Source organism: Carya illinoinensis, chromosome 7 (assembly GCF_018687715.1).
Source record: "Carya illinoinensis cultivar Pawnee chromosome 7, C.illinoinensisPawnee_v1, whole genome shotgun sequence".
Classification (NCBI taxonomy): Eukaryota; Viridiplantae; Streptophyta; class Magnoliopsida; order Fagales; family Juglandaceae; genus Carya; species Carya illinoinensis.
This window is the reverse complement of record NC_056758.1, coordinates 16,403,104-16,427,466: the sequence shown is the minus strand read 5'-3', so window position 1 is coordinate 16,427,466 and position 24,363 is coordinate 16,403,104. Positions and strand designations below refer to the sequence as shown.

General features: G+C 34.9%; 1 protein-coding gene and 1 long non-coding RNA gene across 3 annotated transcripts; both read right to left on the bottom strand.

The window, feature by feature from the left end:
* Positions 1-1,206: 1,206 nt before the first annotated feature.
* LOC122315989 lies at positions 1,207-12,836 on the bottom strand. Of its 2 annotated transcripts, none has more exons than XM_043132378.1 (5): positions 12,566-12,836; positions 7,864-8,153; positions 7,659-7,766; positions 1,779-2,143; positions 1,207-1,664 (listed from the first exon to the last, which is right to left on the bottom strand). In XM_043132378.1, exons 1-5 carry the CDS (start codon positions 12,822-12,824, stop codon positions 1,400-1,402), a joined length of 1,287 nt encoding a protein of 428 aa, XP_042988312.1. In that variant the 5' UTR covers positions 12,825-12,836; the 3' UTR covers positions 1,207-1,399. The 2 variants fall into 2 exon arrangements, with proteins under 2 accessions (XP_042988312.1, XP_042988313.1); XM_043132379.1 differs by having other exon boundaries at positions 7,677-7,766; positions 12,566-12,834.
* Positions 3,363-7,652, bottom strand: LOC122315990. Its single transcript, XR_006244212.1, has 2 exons — positions 5,713-7,652; positions 3,363-5,587 (listed from the first exon to the last, which is right to left on the bottom strand). It is a non-coding gene; the product is annotated as an uncharacterized LOC122315990 (long non-coding RNA).
* Positions 12,837-24,363: the final 11,527 nt, after the last annotated feature.

Genomic DNA, 24,363 nt, shown 5'->3' with positions numbered 1-24,363 from the left:
CATTGCACCATTCCTACAACATGTTGCCTTAAGTTTCATACGGGTAGAGAGACTTTTCATGATAATTGAGGTGGAACATTTTCATATTGACCTCACTTAATAAACGGGTAGCAAGATTTTTTTGGTGTATCATATGTGGTGTTTTCAAGTAAGTCGATTGCTTGAGTAGAGTGATTTCTCGAGTTGATCATATATATTATCTTCAGGTGTGTTGAACAAGTTGAGTGATTCCCCATGTTGGAAGATTTGAAACCAGTGAATCAACTTGCATGTTGATCAGGTAGAGTGATTCCCCACGTCGAATGGTGGAGTGATTCTTTGTTTGACATTTATATGATGAGATATGCTGAATTTTTGTGTTTTGATAAGATAGTGGTTTCTGGCCTCGAAGATAACTATGTATACTTGAGATTTGCTTAGAGGGTGACTCCTCAATATGCTTATATTCTTCTGTTTTATTCAAATGGTAGTTCATCTACATAATGATGAATACATGTTTTTCTGTCTTGAGGGTGATTCCTCCTTATGTACAAATATATATATGTTCACATATCATTTATATGAGACAATGCATGCATATTCATTTGCATTGCCTCTCGTTAGTATTATTGTCATATATGTTTAACTTATCTATGATTTCATTTATCGAAACTGTATACCTTGATGTAAACGTAGCCTAAGAGAAGTTTTCTAAGGAAGAAGGGCCGACTTTGCTCAAGTAATAGAAACGGAGGCTTGTCTCCACAATTAATTATTTGCATTGGTGGAAATGTACTATTTAATCAGGTGACGAATTATGTTTGATTTGTAATACTTGGATGAGAGTCATGAATAATTGGTGTTGTATAACATTATTTGGCAAGTTACAATGACATGTTCATACTATTATTCTTAATGGATAAACCTTTTATCGGTTTAGACGTATAATTAAAACTTGGCCTCTGACTAAACCTTGTCTCATTCCATAGCAACTTATTCTTCTTACCGCATATTCGATCCATGATTACCCGCCTAGATTAGGTAGTAACACCAGGGTGTTGCCAATGGACTGACATCCCTTGCTCCACATATCCTCACCAGGCTCTTTACTGAAGAATGAGACACCAAAGGCTTCATTTCCACCATGTTTGTTTATTGTTTAAGAACAAGTTTTACGTAGGGTCAATTCTAAACAGATTGAACACATTCACGGAAGAAGCCAGAAAAGGTCATGAAAGCACAAACTTCACATGTTGAAGCAGTAACTGAGAGTTCACATAATAGACTGCAAAGAGGTTTCCTTATCCCTTTTTTTTTTTTTTTTTTTTTTGCTTTAAATTAATTTTTCGTTGAAGGGCTGGCTGGCAAGTATTTGGCATGATACATGACGCAACACTCGAGTAAAAGAAAAGGTTGAGTCTCAACCAAGCCACTGTTGAGCACGGCGATCTCCACTGCCTCCAACAGAATGGCGAATGCTAATCTTTTCGCTAGCATATTTTTGCTGCAGCCATTCAAAGGCATTCACGTCGAGTTTCCCGGTAACTGATCTTCCTTGCTTCCGACGAGCTTGCTGTTCCCGTATAGAAGCCCATAGTTTCTCAATGGCATCCCTTTGTCGGGATGTGAACCTTGATACGTTATCAAAGGCGTGCTTTACTAAGATGTCTATAACTGTTTGGCACCTGAAAAGAGAAGTTTGGAATCTCACAACAAAGTTTCTGAAAACATATACGAGACTGAACGCTATATGAGCATCTTAAAAAGTCTAAGAAAAATCAAGTAGCATTGTCATTTACCATGGAGTTTTATAACGCCGAGCGGCAATCTCTAAACATGAAATCAAGGCTTCCCTTTGTGACCTGACAAATCTCTTATTCTCTTCTAATTCCTCTTTAATCCTGGCTGCTGCATCTTTCTTTCCCTTTGTTTTCTCACCTTTATTAACTGAACTATGCATGAAAGCATCAAGCCCGAAAGGGTCAGACTCCTCTTCATTTTCTTCAGCTGGAGCAGCAAAAGACATGTCATGTTTTATTTGAGCATCTCCATTTGTCAATTCCATTTCTTCTTCCAGGGCTGCAGCTTCATCAGTGTCATCAATCTTGGTTGCAAACGGTAGATTAGATATCGCTTCTTTGATCCGTCCAGCTGTTTTTGAAAACTATACGAAAACCAGAAGCACAGGCAGAAAAGTAAAAAAGAGAAAAAAGAAAAGAAAAGAAAAGAAGAGTCAGTTACGCTTCAGAAAACCTAACATACTTTCAGAAATAATCACTACCACATATAAATGCACCATAAATGTCGGTGATTATGAATCCTTGGCCAAGCTATACCATAAACTAAGACAAGATAAGTACAAATTTCCTTTGAATTCCTCTGTTGTTGATTTCGTGTGGTAGGGGTAGATGTAGTCAATATGGTGAAAATATTTAAATGCTTTTCATTTTCAATACGTCTATATTTTTGACTGAGTACTAGAGAAATTGCAATCTAAACATGCGGCAGCTGTCATTTGGTGCATTATTTTTACTTCTTGTATTTCCATCATATTCAGCAAATCCCAGAGATGTCGCAATGTAAAACATGCATCTGTCTGTTAGTTGTGCTGTTGTCAATTTGGTTGGAGAAGATGGTATATGTAGTAAATGTGGTGAAAAATGTTAAATCACATTTCATTTTTGATATTTCCATATTTTCACCAAACACCAGAGAAATTGCAATCTAAACGTGGGGTAGCTCAATTGGTGAAAATGTGGAATCACTTTTCCATCATTTTCATGCATATCTGTCTGTCAATTTGTACAATTTGTACTGTTGTTAATCATGTTGTCAGTAGATTACCACCAAGCCAATCGGCACAATCCTTAGATTTGATTCAATAATTCAGCCACCTAATAAAAAAATTTAGGCTCCTTTTCCAGGCAAATGAGGTGCAACATCTGAAAAGAAATAAATTCCTTACATGTGTGTGTTTATGTGAAGAAGCAAGTACGTGAAGGAAGCAAAAGTGTGCAAAAGCACATCAAGGAAAGAGAAGGATGACAACCGTAACAGAGAAAAGGTCACAGATACTGTTCTACACAAAGAAAAAAAAAGAAGTAGAAATAGAAAGAAGCCATTTTATAGAAACAATTAGCATTTATGCATTGTGTGGACTAAAAAAAAGTTTTTTTATTGAGAAAGAAAACATAAAAAAAAAAAAATGAAATTACATGTCTCAATTACAACTTTCAAAGACTAGAAATTTGAACTTCTTCTACACTCTTTTTCCCTTGCCTCCAAACTCGGTTCTAATTATACGTCAAGGTCAAACATCAATTACCAGAGATAGAGGCCCCAAGAAAGTCAAAAGTCAACAAGCACAGGAGACTATATCCCTACATTGCCTAGATCTAGGTGCTGAAAAGGCATTTGTTCTGTTGGCTATGCACCAAAAAGTTCAAATAGAAGCAGTACATTAGTAGAAAGCCAAGTGTATTATGTCAATATCTACTCGAATGAAGCATGCTTACCTTCATCTCCAACATCAAATATAGAATGAAACTACAAAAATCCACTTAATAAGTGTCATTTGGGCAATTAAAAAACATTTCATTAAGCAATAAAAAAAAGTGCGATTTGGGCAATGAAAAAAAGGGTAGATGATGAACAAGAATGCCTAAAAATCTACTAGGAAAAGAACTCCAGGGCACCAAAAGTATAAAAGAAGTCTCAAAATAGAAATTTACATATGAATGCCGTTTTACATCTTGCAGTTCAATAATTGGCTATAGAAAACTCAACCTGAAGGTAATACATTTCTAATCTACCAGTGACCTACAAATTACCCCATGAAGACTGGAAGCATTTTAAAATAAGGACATAAAAGACCTCAATTCTGTAATTCTGAAATTACTAGAGGTAAAAAAAATAAATCAATAAGGAGAAGAAGAAGAAGAAGAAGAAGAAGAAGAACAAAAGAAAAGGAAAAAAAAAAACAATGATAATAACTCACCTGCATATATTGTATTACAACACAGAGAGAGATAAAAAGAGACAGAGAGTCAAATGACCCAACGAAAGCACTAGCCGAATAGTGGTTATGCATATTGCTAATGTGGGAGTGGGGTCTTACGAACTCCCCTCTTAAATTTCTTACATCCTCTTTACATCTAAATCTACAAACAAAAATTCTACAAAAATATCAATCCAGGACCACAAATTATATATATATATATATATATTTACACAATGACACTTAGACATCAATTATTTTATACGTAGGGTGTCATTCTATTAAGTAGACAACTATGAAGTATACAAGTATTCAAGAACAGAAACTAAAAGTTACAATCCCCAACTTCAAAAGATCAACAAATATGTAACACCCCAGTCCCACATTAATGGGAAAAAGAAATTATTCACAGTGTGGCTAAATTATAAAGGTAGTCATGAGTGCTAAGTTCTACATTGGCCACATACTATGCAAACAATGTATTTATAAATAATTATAGAGAAACTTCAAATTTTCTTTTCTTTTTAAATTGACTATACCAGGTTATAGTGCATATAAGATATATGGCTAGAACTTCCATTGAATCTTTACAAAATAGCTAGATAAGAAATGAACAGGATACTGCCAAGCAGTCACCAGATAACACAACAGAATAGCTTTCCATATTTGCTACTTTCTTTATGGCTGAGTTTTAATTGCCACAAATAAGAACACTGCAAAATCATATACATTTTATTCTAGAGGGGCACCTACCACCCAAACGTACACTTAGGCTGCATTTGAATGTTAAGCTGAGCTGAACTAAACTGAGCTCTTTATAAATAGTAGTGAGTTGAGTTGGTAGAGTGAGTTATGTGGGGCCAATCTAAATGAGTTTAGATGTATTTGGATGTTAAGATGAGTTTAGTACTATTTATGGGAAGTTGAAAAAGGTTGTGGGTCCCACATATTAAGAAGTGCTTAGTTGAAAAAGATTGTGGGTTCTATGTGTAAAGGGGTTTTGAGTTAAGATTAGTTTAGTAATTTGAAAGTTGGGTGTTTGGATGTTTGATGTTGTGGTCTAGCGTACGTAACGGCGTGAGTGGTGACAAAAAAAAAAAAGTCTTATGGGCAGTGGCCATAGTTTGTAACGGAATTAGGGTCGGAATTAGGGTCCATGACTTTCTTCTTTCTATTGTAACCTCTAGCAAGGTATTTCTCATGTATACTTCCTGTGTATTTGGGCTTTGCCTATTGCTATGAATATAATTTCTTGATTACCCATAAAAAAGAAAAAGTAGTTTTAGAATTTGGTGTTTGAATGTTTGAATGTTAGACTCGGCTTAAAATTAAACTGAACTGAGTTGATCTCAATTGAGTCTTATAACCAAACGGGGCTTTAACTAGACTATGTCTAAGTAACATTGTGTTCAGAAATGGTTTTCTTTAAACAGCATTCACCAACTACCTTTCCTTTTCTTTTTATATTGCCAAAGTTTTCATTGTATGGTTAACTATAGTATCACATAGAAAACAACATACATACATAGTGTGTACCTAAATGACACCATGCATACACACAGAGAGTTGTATTTGTCAAAGATTTTAAACATTTTTAACTCGTCCCCCATTCTGCAAGAAACCAATAAGAAACCATTTAGATAGGATGACTTATTTTCCAATAGATTGATGTTACATGCCACAAATATAATGATTCATTTTTGAGTTCATTTTTTATTTGGATTTCTTGGATTTACCTCTTGCTAGAGATACGTGCACTTGGTCCAACAATCAGGCTTGGTCTAGATTGAACAGATTCTTGGGAGGCTTATTTCCCTTTGTTGTATCAGAAGAGATAACCTAGCTTCTATTCTGACCACTTCCCTATCTTGTTTGATTGTGGGGGCATTCATGAAGGCAGAAGATACTTCAAGTTCGAGAATATGTGGCTGAAAGTTTATGGCTTTGGGGATAAGGCGAGATCTTGGTGGTCTTCTTATTACTTGGAGGGCACCCCAAGTTTAACTTTGGCAGGAAAACACTTATAAAAAAAATGTTTGCAAGAAAACTCAAGGCCTTGAAGGACCTGAAGGTTTGGAACGCTTTGGAGGGAAGGTAGATGACTGGTTCTCTTTCAGCTGAGGATTCCATTAGGAAATGCTCTGTATCCTCGGAGGTTGAGAAGGTACTTTTAATGGAAGAAATATCATGGAGACAAAAACCCCGGGCTCAATGCTGAAAGAAGGGGATGGATATACTGAGTTCTTCCACCAGACTCTATGCTGAAATACCATTGAGTTCGGTCATGGGAAGTAATATATCAAAGCCTCGGAATGCTTTCGTTTGAGGTTGGAAGGAAGCTATTGTGGTTGATTTGAGGGATAGTTCTAATGGTCCTATCTTGTGAAATGTTTGTTTCATCAGTGTGGTTCAGGATTGGAACTAGGTATCATTGCTGATTTTTTTTAGTTTATTGTATGCTTTGAATACTGATACTGCAGTGGAGGATAGGATGATTTGGATTCCAAATGGGAGTAGAAAATTTACTGTTCGATCCTTTTATGTGGTCCTTGTGGGTCATCAAAGTACCTCCCAAGATTGCTTTCTTTGGTTGGACTGCTTCCTTTGGGAAAACTCTCACCATTGATAAGTTGAGGAAACATGGTATTATTATTTGGGATTGGTGCTATTTGTGTAAGAAAAATGGGGAAACTGTTGATCATATTTTGTTAGATTATGAGGTAGCCAGATTTTTGTGGGATGACATCTTCAACTGGACTGGTGTGAAATGGGTAATGCCTAGAAGGGTAATATGGATACTTTCAGGTGTTGAAGTGGTCTTTGGGTTACCATTGATATTGCTGAGGTGTGGAAAACAATTCCTCATTGTATTATGTGGTGCCTTTGGATGAATTGAAATGGTAGGCATTTCAAAGATAGGGACTGTTCCCTCACGCCCTGCCTTACAGAAAGGCTGTTCATCTCCATCATACAGGTGGAAGGATGGAGGGTAGGAACCGGCTGCTCCTCTGTCCAAAACCACCAAAAAACAATTATTCCTTCCACCACACACCTTCCAGATCCAAACTAAACTGATACAATGACATATCACCAAACAAAAATCGAACCAAACAAAATCAACCAACCAAAATCAAACTAAAAATGGAACCAAAACCAATTCAAGACCAAAAAACAACATCGTGGATCTCTGGTTTGTGACTAGAGAATGACGGCATTGGACTTCCCACTGCCCCTATTTCTTTCAAGAAAATTTTATTTCATCAATTGATCACAAATTTTTTCAAGTTATCCTATCAGCGTCACCAGAAAATCATCAAATAAGAATAATAACTGATAAGTTTAAAGTTACAATACAAATTCCAAAAACATATTTTCTATATCTGTCACCATAAATAGATTTTCAAACATATTTCTTAACTGATATATAAATGAAGATTACAATGTTGTAGATCTATTGGGGAAGAAACTTATGCACAACAACCTAAGCAATTCACAAACAACAAATGGACAAAAGCCTTGCACATGGCTTCAGTAATAAAAAACCATCTTCTGGTACACCAACTACAACATGCTATACGACATACTACATTCTTATTGCAAACCCCAATATGCTTCTAATTAGCAAAATATGAAGAAAAGAGTTTTAATTAATGATTCAGCGAGTATAATGACAAAAAGATACCGAAAGTGAAGTTCCTACCACAAAGCTGTCATCAGTATTTAAATCATTTGCATCCACTGCCAATGTCATCCATGTGGTTAACTGATTCTTTTGCTTCTTATTCAGGCACTACAATCAGAAAAGAAGGTTAGATGATCCCAAGAAAAGGCAAATTGATTATCTATTAGGCAAAGAATTAATGTGTGCGAAAAAACCACATTCTTACTTCTGTGGCATCTTGTGCTGCTGAGAACAATGCATGATAATCTGCTCGCACTGAAGGATCCATACAAGAAGTGGACAAAGACATTGCAGCTTCTAGTATGGCAAAGAAATGACCACTAGTCCCTGGCTTCACACTTCCTGCCTGAATCAGCTGTATGGCCAGCTTTGAAGCCTTACCAAACTTGGCAGGGTTCCTAATATGAGAAGCTATCTTCTGCATGGCCTCTATAATTTGCTTCTCCGAAGCATCTGTTGTGGTTTTAAACCTCAAGCGTTTTTTAGGGGCAGTGGCTGAGGATAATATTGAACATGTCAGCTTAATTTGAGAGAATAATATTTCATAAGAAATGCAAGAAAAAGATTTCAGTACTTTAATTAGATAAACATAGTTTAAATGAAATGCAAATTAACAAACCATAAAAGCCAACATTCTAGGGATCTCGTTTGTCACTGAGAATATGTGGAAGAAAAAACAAATCTTATGTTTAATGCTTCCTCATTTGGGATTGGCATGATAATATAGTTCATCCAAGCAGAATTTTAGCATATTGCTCAATGTAATGAGCCACACATGCACCAAATAACAAAAAATATTAAATTGTGTTGCCAATAATGTAATACCAAAGATGACTGAGCTGAATATTGATGGGATCTAGACAAGTGTCTTGTAGGTTTGAGGTTAAAGTTCAATTTATGATCTTAACACTTGAACTGGACCTGAATATTTTCGGATTAGGCTTGCATTGATGAATAGCATTATGGAAATAGAAAGTTTTGGGTTTGGAAAATATAGTTCTGAAATAGTTCACTTAGATATTGAAACATTGGGCTTAAAGGTTGAGTAGTTATTAATTGGGCATCAAGGTAGGACATAAATGCATAGGTGATGTATTGGATTTTATTAGGGCTTCTTATTACTTAAAAAAAAAAAAAAAAAAAAAAAAAAAAAAAAAAAAAGAAGAAGTTATTAGGGCCAAAGAACAACTAATATTAGGCCTTGAATCCATTGTTAGTGAAAGTGATAGGTGCTCTTAAGCACAAATGTCGTATAGAGCCTAGGCGCAAAGCACAAAGTGCCAGCACACGCTTGATTGAAGTAAAACACACACTTAATCAATGTAGAACTACAAAAAATCTGCAAAATAAAATTAGAAAAAAGGCTAAAAAAGCAAGATAGTAATATATTTAGCCCATTAACTTTCTTTATTAGAGTATTATGCAACATAACAATCAAGACATCAACTAATTAAATAAAATTTAGAAAAATTTAGTCAAACACCCTTGTGCTATAAGGTAATTAGGTTTAAGATCCTACAAAAGCTTTTTAATAAATAACCTCCTGTGGTATGAGTTAACTAGAAAGAAGACTGTTTGTTAATTTTTCCATTAAACAACATAATTGAATACACATGGCAACTTCACAGATTGCCGCATGTCAACTTTGATTTTTTTTCTCAACTAAATAAATTAACTTAAAAAAATAATAGATAAAATTTATCTAATATAAATGTATTTTTTATTTTAAAATGTCGACTTTAAAAAATAAAAATAGGAATGGTCATTTTGGCCAACCATATGGTGGCCAAGCTTTACTTAAACATAACTTATTACATTATTCTTGTGTTTCTGCATTATTCTCTTGTGCATTACTTATTAGATACATATATCATACTTGATAGCCACTCAAAAAAATATTTGATAGCCATAATCAAACTAAAGTACATAGTTGAACCAAACTATACCAAAAAGGCCATGACCATAAAGCTCAAGAATTGTAGGTCTTGACGTCTATGCCAACACAAGCAATCAAATACCGGGATATCACACACTGACACCAATCTACTTGCTAAGTTTCACAACTCACCCTCTTGTATCCATACAGATAGAGTAGATTTAGTGGGTGACAATTAAGTTTGTGCATGGTGAACTCACAACTAGATATACCACTTCAACAAAGTGGACTATTAGAGATTGGTACTGAGTGTCAGTATTTTAGGCCAGAAGAGATAGCCAAGGAGGATCCTGTAGAGGGCTCAGGGGAGGATGCTATAGAAATACCCCTAGATGAAGAGGAGCCTATAGACAAGCAGAGTGCAGCTGAGGATGACCGTGAAGAGCTCATTGAATGAGATTTTGTAAATGAACAAATTGTTGTTATTTTTGCAAGTAAACACTAAGTTTGGAATGAAATATTTGTTTTATAATTGCTTTGGTGTTATTTCTATTGCCATCATTAGTCTTTGAAGTAAATGTAGAATTCCAATGTTGGGTGTTGAGACAAAAGAAGGGTGACTTACCCAAGTTGTCCCTAGAAAGAGGAGATTTGGAGTGTCACAAATAACATTCTTTTTCTTTTTAACCCAAGAATAGCAAGAGCTCTAAATTAACATAATTATTATATGTTCTATTTGCAAATTGATATACAGCTGCTGATTAATATTTTTGGTATTGATTGATTGTATTTTAATTGATGTTACAATGAGTATATGAGGAAACTTTTCATAATGGGATCAATTGGGATTTGTGTAGAATTATTTTTTTGCCTGATTTGGGACAGCTAGACTTCCTGCCAAATTCCTATAGGTTAGAAAAGTTTCCTTACAACAAATAGGTGCCTGGGAACTCTAGGAAAACCCTACCCCATGCCCCCTAAAAGCCATTTATTGGGAAGGAGAAGTTTTGCCCATTGTAATCATTTTAAGGAGCTCTAATTGTAATCTTGACTATCCTTTCGTAGTGTAGGCCTAGGCATGGCTTGGGCTTTCCTTGAGCCATTACATTAGGTTAATTCTATATAATCAACAGTAAAACTACCAAATTATGAAACCCAAATCCTCTCAGAGTAATGCTAAATATAGTCATGGAGTGCACAAACACCACGTAATCGTTTTGAAAAATATTGGAGTTCATTAATAAAAAATTAGTCTTTTTCTTGTGGGTCCCGTATTTACTCACTTTTTTCAAATGGATTGCGTGGCGCTTGTGCACTCTACGACTGCAAATATCATTTCTCATCCTCTCAAATGTGCCACCCCTCTCAGCCCCTTTCTACTCTAAAATTGTCACCAATAAATTGACAGAAAAACCTTATGATGATGTATGTGCTACTATTATGTAATGGAGACTATAGGAATTTTGTACTTCTGAATGTTTTGTAATGCCATAGATTGGATTTAGTATAGGAGGGTAGCTAATGGGGATCAAACCTTGCTTGAGAGGGAGAAACTCTTACCCTTTATAATGAAATATAACTTCACCAAGTCTTTCAAAGTATGAACCCAGATGTGGCTTGGGCTTTCCCTTAGATCATTACAAATGGTATCAAAACCCAACACAACCAAAAGTATGGTGTTTGAGCTATACCACCTATATGATGGAATGGCCTGATGAGGATGTCGGAGATTTATGGGGGGAGATCATAATACCTCAGATTGGATTGAGTATAGGAAGGTTGTGAATGAATTCCCACATTGGTTGGGAGGGGGAAGCTCTTACCTCTTATAATGATGATCTCAAGTGGCTTCAATTGTAATTTTGACTAATCCTTTTAAAGTATGGGCCAAGGTTTAGTTTGGGCTTCTCTTGGATCATTACATACTTATATGCTGGTCGTATGATGATGCTTGTTACCAATGCAAAGCTATAAGTGGGCGTGCCAGCCACCCTAAAGAACTTGAAAAGGGGTGGTCCACCAAGGATGATTATATCCAACAAGATAGCAGTAACCTACCCATTACGCAAGAAAGGTTAATATAATAAGCATTTGATTGATTGGTGTGCGAATGTTTAACTGTGCTTATATAAGTCTTCAAAGAGAAATCGTTATTCAAAAACTTTTACTGTATGATGTACTATTTACAAAGTAATCTATTCATTTTTTATTTTAATGTTTTAAATGTCCCAGGTGAAGAGTAAGAGAATAATCAAGTAAGCCAGAACCAATAGTTGAGACCATGACTTGGTAAAGTCCTAATTAGTGTTGAAAAACTAGTATTAAGATTTTGAGTTATACTTATCAAAAAAAAAAAAAAAAAAAAAAGATTTTGAGTTATGCTTCTGTATTGACGTCAAAGATATTGTTTATGTATTATATAATAAATCTCGCACTTTGTTCTCAGACACCCAGTGCCAATCTATATACATACATATATATATAAAATAAATCTAGTATGGTTAGAGGTATATATGTTTTATGGATCTATTATTACCAGGTACTAATTGAAAATTCCTAATCTTATGGGAAGGGGGTAGTTCCTTACATTTAATTACTAACCAATAACAGCCTAAAGATACTCAGTTGAATCAAAATTATGTTTCTTATTAGCACGACATGAAAGCAAACTCTCAATAAAACTGTACACCCCCCAACATCAAATTACTCTCAGACAAACTCAAATTACCATTCAATTACTGGGGAAAGGCTACACCAGAGCTACATGGTCCGTCTTCAATTTTTTTTCCCTTCCATTTCTTGCTCATTCGAAAAAAAAAAAAAAACCAAAAATAGCATAAAATTAAGAGTCAAGACCCCGAATACAAGTTTTATTAAACGAGCAAGACAACTTAAAAATCACGAAACCCGTTTTTCAAAAGTACTTTTTCTTGCTCTCGTAAAACTGAGATTTTAGAACCCAGATATTAGAATAAAAGAATAACACATATACGAGAAAGAATCTAGGGTTTCATAGAGACAATGGATGCACCTTCAGGGTTTGATTCGGTGGGTTCGGGCCGCTTAAGGGCGCTTTTGAGAATTGGATTCGGAGCCGGAAGAGCAGAAGAAAGAGAAGAGTCGCAGGCTATGGTAGCGGTTGTAGAGCATCGGTGTTGTTCTTCTTGTTGTAGTTGTTCTTGTTTTTGCTGGGAAGGAGGAGGCAAGCCTTCGAAGAGGTTGTCAGCCATTGCAGTCTCTCTGTGCGTCCCTCTCCGTCCCAAATGTACTACAGTGCGACAATTTGACATGAGAAATGCTAATTAGCCCCCTCAATATTACAATTTACAGCACTAAGTTACAGTTTGAATATTTTAGTTTTTTATTTTATTTTACTTGGACCCTTTTTAAATATAGAAGTCATTTCATCTCATATTATATTATTTTATTATTATAATTTTTTTAAATTTTTATATAAACTATAATAAACAATTCAATTTTTTTAAATTTTAAAATAAAAATAATATTATAATAATATTTAAGAATATAACCAGTCCGATTTGATTTGGTTTTGTAAAATTTTTAAAATCGAACCAGTTATACTAGTTTTACATTTTTAAAAACCGGTTTCACATTGATTATTCTCCTAAACCAGTATTTTCGATTTTACTAATTTCATCCAATTTGGTCCGATTTTCTGATTTTAATCCAGTGTCAATTTTATTTTAAAAAAATTGCTCTAAAAAATGTGTTTATAAAAAAAAAAAATCTATTGTACAAAAAAAATGAAGTAGATAAATTTTATGAGGTAAATAGCTAGGGGTTAAAGAGTCGGTGAGTAAGAGCATCCACATTGGCTTCATCAAAGCCATCTTCAAAATTTGATAAAAAGTACACATTTTCCATAAATTCATAACCTTTCTATCCATAACCTCACATTGGATTAGCTATTAGATTCATCAAAATAATACTATAATATTATTTTTAATAATAATATTTTAAAAAATATAATTTTTTTTTTATATTTTGCAATTATACTAACCATATGTACATTAATAATTTAATTTGAGACTTAAATTATTGTTTCCTAACTAATTTTTTTCCTCAACCTAATTATCCAACAAACTCATTTTGCCAACCCTTCTTCTACCCAACAATTATATATACAATTTATGAAACAAACATATACATCTACAATTGAATATATACAATTTAATATTCCCAAGACCAACTTGAATGAAGGGGCTGCAGCAGTGGTAGAAAAATTGCCATCTAAGTGTTTGCCTACTTGATGTACTGAGAGAGAGCATCAAGCTCTATTTTTGACTCTGCAAATCTCTCTTTGTCATAAGCATCAACCAATTACACCATGGCATCGACCTACAAAATAAAAGGATCACAAATGATCAGTGAGGAACCAATCCCAATACAAAAGTTGTCTGGCCTTTTCATGTATCACCCCTACCAACCATAAATTGCTAAGAATTTGAGTTTTGTGCCTTCTAAACCCAGAGTACGTCAACATGTTAGAAACTAAAATTAAATCCCTCGTTTATTTACTTCTCTATAGTTTCTGTGCAGAATCAAAACAACCATGGAAGTCTAAAGGAGAGTGCTAAATAAAATTGTGAGACCCATGTAAGAGCACAACAAGTCTTTCCTTCCTAACTCGTTTCATTGTATCAAACAACTAATGCAAGTATCAACATAATAAAGAAACCTATTCACATGCCAAAATTGATTATAGGAGAATTGCAGAAAAAACTAAATGAAGAAAAACAACAGTTGATGCTGCTATAAAACATTCCAATCATCACCTATAATTTATCTTGATGGCCCTCAAGATACGTGACTAGTTATTGACACTTGACAATAAATTGTACCAATAAGGATCATGGACTTGAGTGGATATAGTATTCTGATGGAACCTTAGAAAAAGTGACCACCAATCGCCTCAAAAAATCAACTAAGCTAAGTTTTATTGCAATTCTTAGTGAACAGATATATATTTTTAATTTCAGTCTCTCAATATAGTCAAGTCTTAGCATATGAAACTTGCATAGGAAAGTAGGATTTGGTTAATTAAACCTCTAATCTCAATTTTCCCAAAATGAACAAAGCTGAAACATCCCACTGATATAGTTTATTAGCTTCATTTAGACCTTCACTTTTATTGAAGTTTTAAACTTTGGTTACTTACTTAGGATACACAAATTATAAATCAGGAAAATTATTCTATGTTAACACTTAAAAAGAAACGGATATAGGGGGTGAAATGTAAAATGCATTACGGAAAGAAAGTGTGTTGTAATGAATTAAAATTTTGACACAATAGAAATAAAACAATTGGTACTTATCAAAAATTTTAATGAAAGGATGATGTAAACAGAAACTAGTATTTGCTTAACAGAGTAGCAGCAATCTTATATTTGTCGACTCAAAAAAGTCCTATTAATAGTAAACCAAATGCAGACCAAAACAGACTGTGTGTATAACACAAAGGGAAAGATAGGTAACGAGAAAGCAAACACAATCTTTTGTAGTGAATTGTTGTCTCCACTCAAACACTCTAATTGACCATGGCATTTTGATTTGTCTGACTTATCAAAAAAAAAAATTTTTTGTTTGTCTATTTATGGGAAAGGTGAGTTCTTTCTACTTTGTTAAATACTAAAGTAAACACTTTGGAAGAGGTGAATATCTTTTAGTAAAACGGAACAATACACTAATGTTTTTTTAATTCTCCTTTATCACAAGGGACAGTTTGGAAACCTTTTTTTATGACAGGAAACTCATTGAGACAGGATTCTTCAAATCCATCTCAGAAGAATAAACTCTCAATATACTATCCTACCATCAAAATTTGGATTTTCCCTATGATATTTCGAACTCTTGTATCCCATATTCTCCAAACCATTATTGATTGGTCCTAACTATGCTTTTTTAATTATATATATATATATATATATATTATATATATATATATAAACTATGCTTTTAACACAATCCAACAAAATTGATTAATACAGATTTTTTTTTTAATTAAAGCGGCTGAAAATTTGATCTATGGCCCTCAAGGGTTTGGCCAACAAATTCAGAGAGGCCATATGATTAACAGTTCCCTTAACCCAGATTGCGAAATTAGCACCTATTCAATTGATTACTCTCTATTTCAGAATTAATGTTCAGACCATTCAATTGATGCTGCTCTATCAAACGCGGAGATGAAATACCTAAATTAGATCACCAAGATGTAGTATATGCAAAAATCGAAGCTGCTACGAGTCCATTTCGTTGAAATTTGTAAAAAGAAAATCGAAAGGTTAGAAAAAGTGCTCGATTGAGCTCGGAGCTGAGAAACCTTGCAATTCAGAACAGAAATGCAAGAAAAATGCAAGAAAATACCCTCAAGCAGTGATTTTCTGGATTGGGCAGTGATTTCCTCGACCCCTCAAGAGCGATTTACTCGAACGACATCACTAAGATTTACTCATGCTCCTCAAGCGTGATTTAGATTGGGAAGGGTGAGTTTATGAGGTTGGGTTTAGCAAAAACTAAATAAAAAATGGAAAGAAAGGGAGAGAGGGAGTGTCGGGCTCTAGAGGGAAGAGAGAAAGATAGAGAAAGAGAAAAGGAAGAGAGAAAATGGAGAGGAAAAATTGAAAGAGAGAAATGAAATTTTTTTTTGGATTCACGGGCAAAAGAAACATCTGGGAGGAAGAAAGGCAGAGGAAGAGAAAGGGTGAGAAAGAAATGGAATCACGGGTGAAAAGGAAAAGAGCAGTTGAAAGAAGTGATTTTGTAATAAAATAATGGGATAGATGGTAAACAGTGAGTCTTCAAAGATGAAGGTAAAACTAAATTTACTGTAGCTCAAAGCTTGACTTTTAGTGTTTGCAGAATCCAATGCCAGCGTTTTAACCTCCAAACCATTCAAATTTTGAAGTTTCTTCATCTTACCGAGACCAATGCCAGTGCTCTAAGCTTTAATTTTTGTAGTCCCTAAAATTTGTAGAGCCCTGAATGTCCAAACACTGTTTTATTATTCATGGCAATGCATCTTTTGGATTTCCCTTTTTTATGTATGTATTCTGTTCACTCCCATTAATTTTGATTTCGATTTTACTGTGTTGAAGTGACTGAAGAAAACCTCAGTCTACCTACATGTAAGAGAGACAATAAACTCTTAACTAGGGATATAATACATAATTATATATATTTATATATAAATATATATATTTATTATAGGGATATTTTATATTAATAACCTATGATCAAACAAATTACAAACGTTTATATTTAAGATTAAAATCGTATCTTATAAATTATAATAAAAAAATATTTCATATATGATATATAATTATATATAATATATATAAAAATCTCATATATAATTATATTTTTTTATAAAAAAAATTATATCTATAATATTAAAATTTTGATTTATATATATTTTTAAACCGGCCCGGTCCCAGAATGCACATAACAGAAACCAAATCGGATCCAGCCGGTTTTTACAATATAAGAACCGATCATGTCCGAGCTGGTTTTTCAGTTTAAACTTTCACCCGTAATAATATTTTATTCAATTTTTAACTTTCATCTAAAATCATCTTATATCACATCCAAACTACACCTTAATGATTAAAAAATTGATTATTAGTGAACTTATATATTTTTTTTAAAAAAATATAATAATTAAGAATGTTAAAAAAATAATAAAAAAAAATTGCATATTTGTGTTAGTGGTATGCCCAGCAGTAAGTGCTGAGCGGCCCACTAGCACCACCCATTCGAGAAATTAATGATCATGTTGTTTCTTATTTGGGATTCGTCTCAGTCTGTAATAACTTGCTCCTTTCTCTCTCTTATGGTCATGAATCTTGTTTTGCATGCCAAACCTCAATGACGTGTTTGTAAAAATATCAAGTGATTTTTAAAGAAAACCCAGTATTTTAAAGCTCTTGAATATTTAAAATGTCATGAAAATATTTATACAGGATATTTCCAATATTATTGGACCAAGACTGATTTTAAGTAAGACAATTATAATATTTTTAAAGAGCTCTAAAAATATTATAATAGTTAAAAATCATTTTAATTAAATGATTTTAGTCATTTAAAAATATAATGAGATTTAAATTATGTTAAAAACTCTAATTAATTAAATAGTTTTACTCTTTTAAAGATAATTAGCAAAACTTCATCATTTTGAAAGATTATATTTTATAAACTAAAGTTTAATTAAATAATATTCTATCTTAATTCTTCTCAATGTTTTCTCTTAAATCAATGTTTACGCATTTCCAAATCAGTATTTAATACCTACCGTTAGATTATTTTGAAGAGCCCAAGATGAAAGGTCTGGATTAAATATCCATGCCCTTAGTCTTTTCCCTCACTTTTCTTCTCTCTCTCTCTCTCTCTCTCTCTCTCTCTCTCTCTCTCTCTCTCTCTCTCTCTCTCTCTCTCTCTCTCTCAGCCCATGTAGCAGCCCCTTTCAGAAAGATAGCTCCTACCCATAGGGGTGAACAAAATAGCCAGCCGGTGACCAATCTCAATCAAAAATTTCGACCCGACCTGACGCAAATCAATCGAGTCGGAAAGCATGACTTCATAATTCAGAATCTTCCGTAACCGTTCCGGTAAAAAGGTTCAGAATCGGGTCATTAACCGATTTCCATTTTTTCACCCGTCTTCTTTCTTTGGGCTTTTGTTCTCTGGGATTTATCATTTAGGTATTGTACTTGGGAAGCAAAGAAAATCTTTTGAAGGAAAACGAAGGCAACGAGAAATTCTAGATGTAAAAGACAATGTCTGATGCTAATTCATGTAATAAGATTTCGAAGTTTTCACCCAAAACACCAAATAAGGACATGAGAGTACAAAACAAACTGATTTCGAAAGAACAAAATTTATGTGCAGATGGAACAAAAAATGAGGAAAGAGAGAAGTTGGAGAATGAAATTGTCACGACAAGAGTTGGCACCAATGAATTCCAACACAATAAAGAACTCTTAAAGCCTGTCACTGATTCATTAGTTGCTGCCATTTCCACTCCATTTAAGGAGGATCACAACCCTGACAAGGGAGGTAGCCATGGTATTGACCCAAACAAAATGCCATAGGAGAAACCAAAGCCAAAAAAGCATCGGCCCAAGGTGATCATAAAGGAAAACGCTAGTTCCAAGACATAAGTTATTCCAAGATTTCTCTACCAACTCGAAGATGACGAAACAATTATCAATGACGATGAAAAAAAGACAATCAAACTGTGATGACCCGCTTTTACGTGTATTTTCACTGAATGAGTTGTTTTTAATTTAATTAATATATTAGTTCTTTTATTTTAAATTATTGTATTTTAATTGGTTTTATTTTATTTGATGTGGTGTTTAATTTATTTTAGTCATTTTATGTTTTTAAAATCGTTTTCAGCGGATCAATTTTTGGATTCCGGAAGTGAGGACTGGACCTCATTTCTTTTCCCTCACCTTTTCTTTTTCTTTTCTCTTTTTTCTTTCTTGCTTTTTCCTTTTTCTTTATTTTTCTTTCTTTTCTTCTTCTTCTTTTTTCCTCTTCTCTCTCGCACGCCCGAACTGCTCTCTTCCTCTCTCCCGTCACCGTCTGTTGACTAGCCCAGAACTATCGCTCACCGATGACGTGGTCGACACAGCCACTGCCGTTCGATCCCCCTCCGGCCGATGATCACCCCCACCAAAAATCACCTCAATCCAAGCCGCCGTTAACCCCCTACAGTCCTTTCTTTCCCACGGCTTTTTGCCGATTCCGGCGCCGTCGCTCCACCTCCAGCCACCATCTTTTCACAACTTCTTCCTCTACCTCTTGTCGTCCTAACCCATCCAATTTCGGCCCCGATCTGTTGCCGGAGCAGCTCTCACGAGCTCAACTCCGTTCAGCCCCTTTTGGCGCTTCCATCGCCGTTTCCACTATCACCCACGGCCAAAGCTCATTTTCTTTAGCTTCATAAATATCTCAAGGTCATTCCCTATCAATTTCGTGTCTTGGTTTGTCCTTGTTCAAAAGTGGGTAATTTCCTACCCACGGCCACAGTGTAAAATACATTGTTACGTTGCTTTTCCTTACCGTTTGCAACGCCGCGAGCTTTCAAAAAATACCGTATAGCGCCGTAAGTATTTTCCAAACTCTACTTTTAGATTTAAATATATTTTGCTCTTACAATATTTATTTGACTGTTGGTTGGTTGATTCCGGACTGAGTCTGAGGAGTTCGGGGGTCGGATGGATTGAGGATGGAGTTGCTTGGTTTGTTGATTTGTGATTGGTTGGTTGTTTTGTGCCTTGAGGTTGCATTTACATGGTGCATTCACGTGCATTTTATTTTAAATTGAGAAATTCTGATTTTTGTGTGTAAATGGATTCTCGGGTGCGTGTGTCTCACAACCCCAAGCCGGGATGGGTTATTATCTCGATGGAGCTCCTCTGATCACTCGGGAGTGGATAATACTGAGTGACATCCCCTGGATTGTCGCTGGGCGACGACCGGATCACACGATATGGTAACGCTGTCGTGTCGACTCCATGGTCCCTAGAGTGGCGAAGACTAGAGGATGGCCTGGTCCAGGGACGCGCTGGGCGCGAGTACTGGGCATCGCTAGTTTAGGTGTCACACACGTAAACGTTACCTGGGGTGTGGCACAAGAGCCAGAGTATGCAGATGATCCCTAGGGTAGATCATGGTGCATGCAATAATTGGATCGGTTTTATGGTTTTGGTTACGGGCCATTTTCTGAGAAAATAGCGAGATTTGTTTTGAGGTTATGTGATCCATTTTCTGGGAAAATGGTGGTTTCCTGTTTTGGGCCATTATCTGGGATAATGGCAAGGACTGGTTTTAAATGTTATGTTTTTGGGCCAAATGAGATTTTGGCGTGCGTGGAAAAATGTGGTTTTTATGGGACATGTGCGTTTGCATTCTTTCATGCATATTGTTGAGTTTTATACGTTTTTATCTTGTGGTGTTTGGATCTTACTTACCTGCGACACCATTTTTGGTACCGTAGATTTTGATGCAGAATTCGAGGAGGAGGAGGAGGCTGAGCCCGAGGATGCGGCTCCGCTGGAGTTCTGAGTTGGATTTATGCTTTGTAGTTTGTTTTGAAACTATATTTGTGGTTTGTAATATTTTATCATGTATGTTTTGAACAGCTTTGTATTAAACTAAGAAAAAATTCTGGTACTTAGTTATATGACTTTTGCTATTCGCTTCGTATTTCTTTTTGCACATTTGTTGCTTATACACACACTTGGCACTCGTCGATAGAGTGGTGACCCGTGTTGTCATCATCCGAATGTCTCGATTTTCCCGTATCCGTATGTGAGGATTTGGGGGCGTCACATAAACAATATTTTTGGCTTTATTTGGATTTCAGATCTTGTTCTCCGAATGCTTGATCTTCAAAAGATCTTCCTTAACATTCTACAATAACCCACTTGAAAGGGAAAGCAAATATAAAATGAAGAAGATGACCAAAAAAAAAAAAAAAAAAAAAAGATGAATTGCATTAATCAATGACGTGACTTAAAGCAATTTCAAGTACTAGACTAGTGCTGCCTGTTAGGCCATATAAAATGAAGAAGATGACAAAAAAAAGAGTAGGTGAATTGCATGTTGAGTCCTTAACTGCACAATCTGCACTGATTGCTATCATAGAAAGGTGTATTTAAAATATAAAAATAAAAACGAGTCGGGTCGGAAACCTGCTTTTCCGAGAGCTTAAATCGGTTTGGGCAATTGGTTACTCGGATTATCGGGTTTAATTGAAGGCCATTTAATCAGGTCGGTTCAGAACTTGCACTTTTCGGGTTGGGTTGGGGCAGGTGAACAGCCCTATCTACCCCCAGTAGATTTTGTTGAGGGAAGACAACCTCATCAAAATTCAGCTTCTATTTTCCAACAATTGGAGGTTTCCAGGCAAGTATAAAATGGCTGCTTATTAATTTGCTGGTAACTACGAATCATTTGATAATTTTCTACATAATAAAAATAGTTCCCAACTACATAAAGAGGAGAGAAATCACTTTGTTGAAAAATTTTCAAATTCTTAAACTTCCATGCGCTCCAGGCAAGAATCACAAACTGATTCAGAATTTTGAGATGCTTGAGTTGCATTACAACCCATACCATGTTATCAAATTGAGTATTTAAAGAGGAGAGAAATCACTTTGCTGAAAATTTTTCAAATTCCTGAACTTCCATGCACTCCAGGCAAGAATCACAAACTGATTCATAATTTTGGGATGCTTGAGTTGCATTACAACCCATACCGTGTTATCAAACCGAGTATTTAGACCCCATTTGATCATCTCTCTATCAAAATATGTTGCCCATATTTAAGAAATACCTTTGCAATGACACAAGATATGGAGTGTATCTTCAACAATCTCATGAAAAAAATCACACATATTGGAATCTACGTCATGATGATGGGAAAGATGGCTCTTTATGGGTAAAATATCATTGTAAGCCGTCCATTAAAAATTCTTAACTTTGTTTGATACTTGCATCTTCCATACAACCCTCCATAACAATTTTGTGAGGAATCAGATAGACTGGTACCAACCTCATGCCCTTTTCTAGATTGCATTACTAAATAATACGCTAACTTCATGCTAAAATTGCCATTATGTGGTTGTTCCATACTAATTTATTAGCATTCCAATAGGAGAATAAAGGAATAGCAAGGATTTATGAGGCCTCAAGAGGGATAAATACCTTTTTCATTAAATCTATGTTCCACCTGCCTGGTTGTGATTGATCCAACAATTCAGAGACACATGCATCCTTTGGTAATAAATTGCACCTAGTAATAATTTTCCTGGTTGGGGAGTTCGGCAACCAATTATCAGCCCATATACGAATTTGGTCACCTCTCCCTATGCACCGTAAGCAGCCATATTGCACCACAAATTTGGCTTCACAAATGCTACACCAAACATAAGACGGATTAGAACCCAAATGAGAAGATAGAAAGTCATAGTGTGGGAAATATTTAACCTTAAAGACATCATAAAAAAAGAGAATTCTGATAAACTTGCAGTTGCCATCCTTACTTGGACAATAGAGCCAAATTAAATGCCTCTAGATCACAAAATCCCATACCACAAAAAAACTTTGAATGGCACAACTGCCGCCAACTAACCCAATGGATCTTTCTTTCATTATCTCATTGCCCCCACTAGAATCTTACAATTAATCCTTCTATTTCTCTATAGAATCCTTTTGGTAATTTGAAGCAACACATGGCATAGTTGGGAATAGTTTGCACAATAGCTTTAATCAAGACTTCACAACCAGCTTGAGATAATAACTTCTTTTTCCATCCTTGTAGTTTTATCCAGATCTTGTTCTTAATATCCCGAAAGGTATGAACATTTGATCTACGAACAAAAGAAGGCAATTCAAGATACTTAACATGATGGCGAATAGCCTGAGCACCCCACAAATGCTTGATATCATTCATAACTATCTCATTCGTGTTTTGACTAAAAAAAGTTTTGCTTTCTCTCGATTCAATTATTATCCCGAGGCAGAACCATAAATACACAAGATATTTTGAATATACATATTCTCAAAAATAGAAGCCCAGCAAAAGATTATACTATCATCAGTAAATAATAAGTGGCTTACCTGTAGAGCTTTATTACAAACACTTGCCCCCTTCACCAAATTTTCCGTTTCAACCTTTTGTAACATAGTAGATAGAATTTCAACACAAATAACAAATAGGTAAGGGGATAGAGGAAAATCTTGTCGAATTCCCCGTGTGGATTTAATTAAATCCGAAGGAGCCCCATTAATTAAAACTTGATATGAGACCGTAGTTATGTACATCATGATAAAATAGACAAAAGAGCCATCAAAACCCAGTTTAAACAACATTTTCTCCAAAAAAACCTCCACTCTACCCAATTATATGCTTTACTTATATATAATTCGATGGACATGCAACCCTTTTTACCCATTTTCCTTCTTCGAATTGCATTCACTGTTTCATAGGCTATCATAACATTATCCGTAATAAGACACTCCGGGAAAAAGGCACATTATGATTGTGAGATAACACCCGGCCAGTAAAATAATCTTCAACCTATTAGCTAATACCTTAGTTATGATTTTATAAATCACATTGCATAAGTTAATGGGTCTATAATCCTTTATATGTAAGGCTGTTCTTCTTCAAAATTAATAGAATATATGTACTATTAAATTCAATAGGCATGACTACCGAATTTAAAACATTTAACACGGTATCCACTATGGATCTCCCAACCACATGACAATATTTTTGAAAAATAGTGCAAGCATACCATCCAGACTCGGAGCCTTTTGTGCTTGCATCTGAAACATTGCCTCTCTAATCTACACTTCATTAAAAGATCACATCAAATCCCCATTCATGAAATTAGTTGATAGGCATGGTTGTATGGAACTCAAAGCAACATCAATTTCAAATGGGTTAGTGGATGTAAACAGATCCTCAAAATAGGAAGTGATCATATTACATAAAGCATATCCCTTAATAAGATACTTCAACATCATCCTTCAAACAAGTGATCAAATTATGACATCTCCTCTGTGAAGCTTTAAAATGAAAATATTTTGTATTTTGGTCTCTAGCTCCCAACCAGTTCACCCTAGATTGCTGTCTTCACATCAATTCCTCTTTCTCTAGTAAAAAATCAATTTCATTGCTTACCTGATTTATCTCCTGGGAAGACTTTAAAGGAAATGGTGCAAACTACAATAACTCTAGTTCCCTTCTCTTTATTGCCAAGCTTTTCCTTACATGCCCAAAATTAGAGTGAC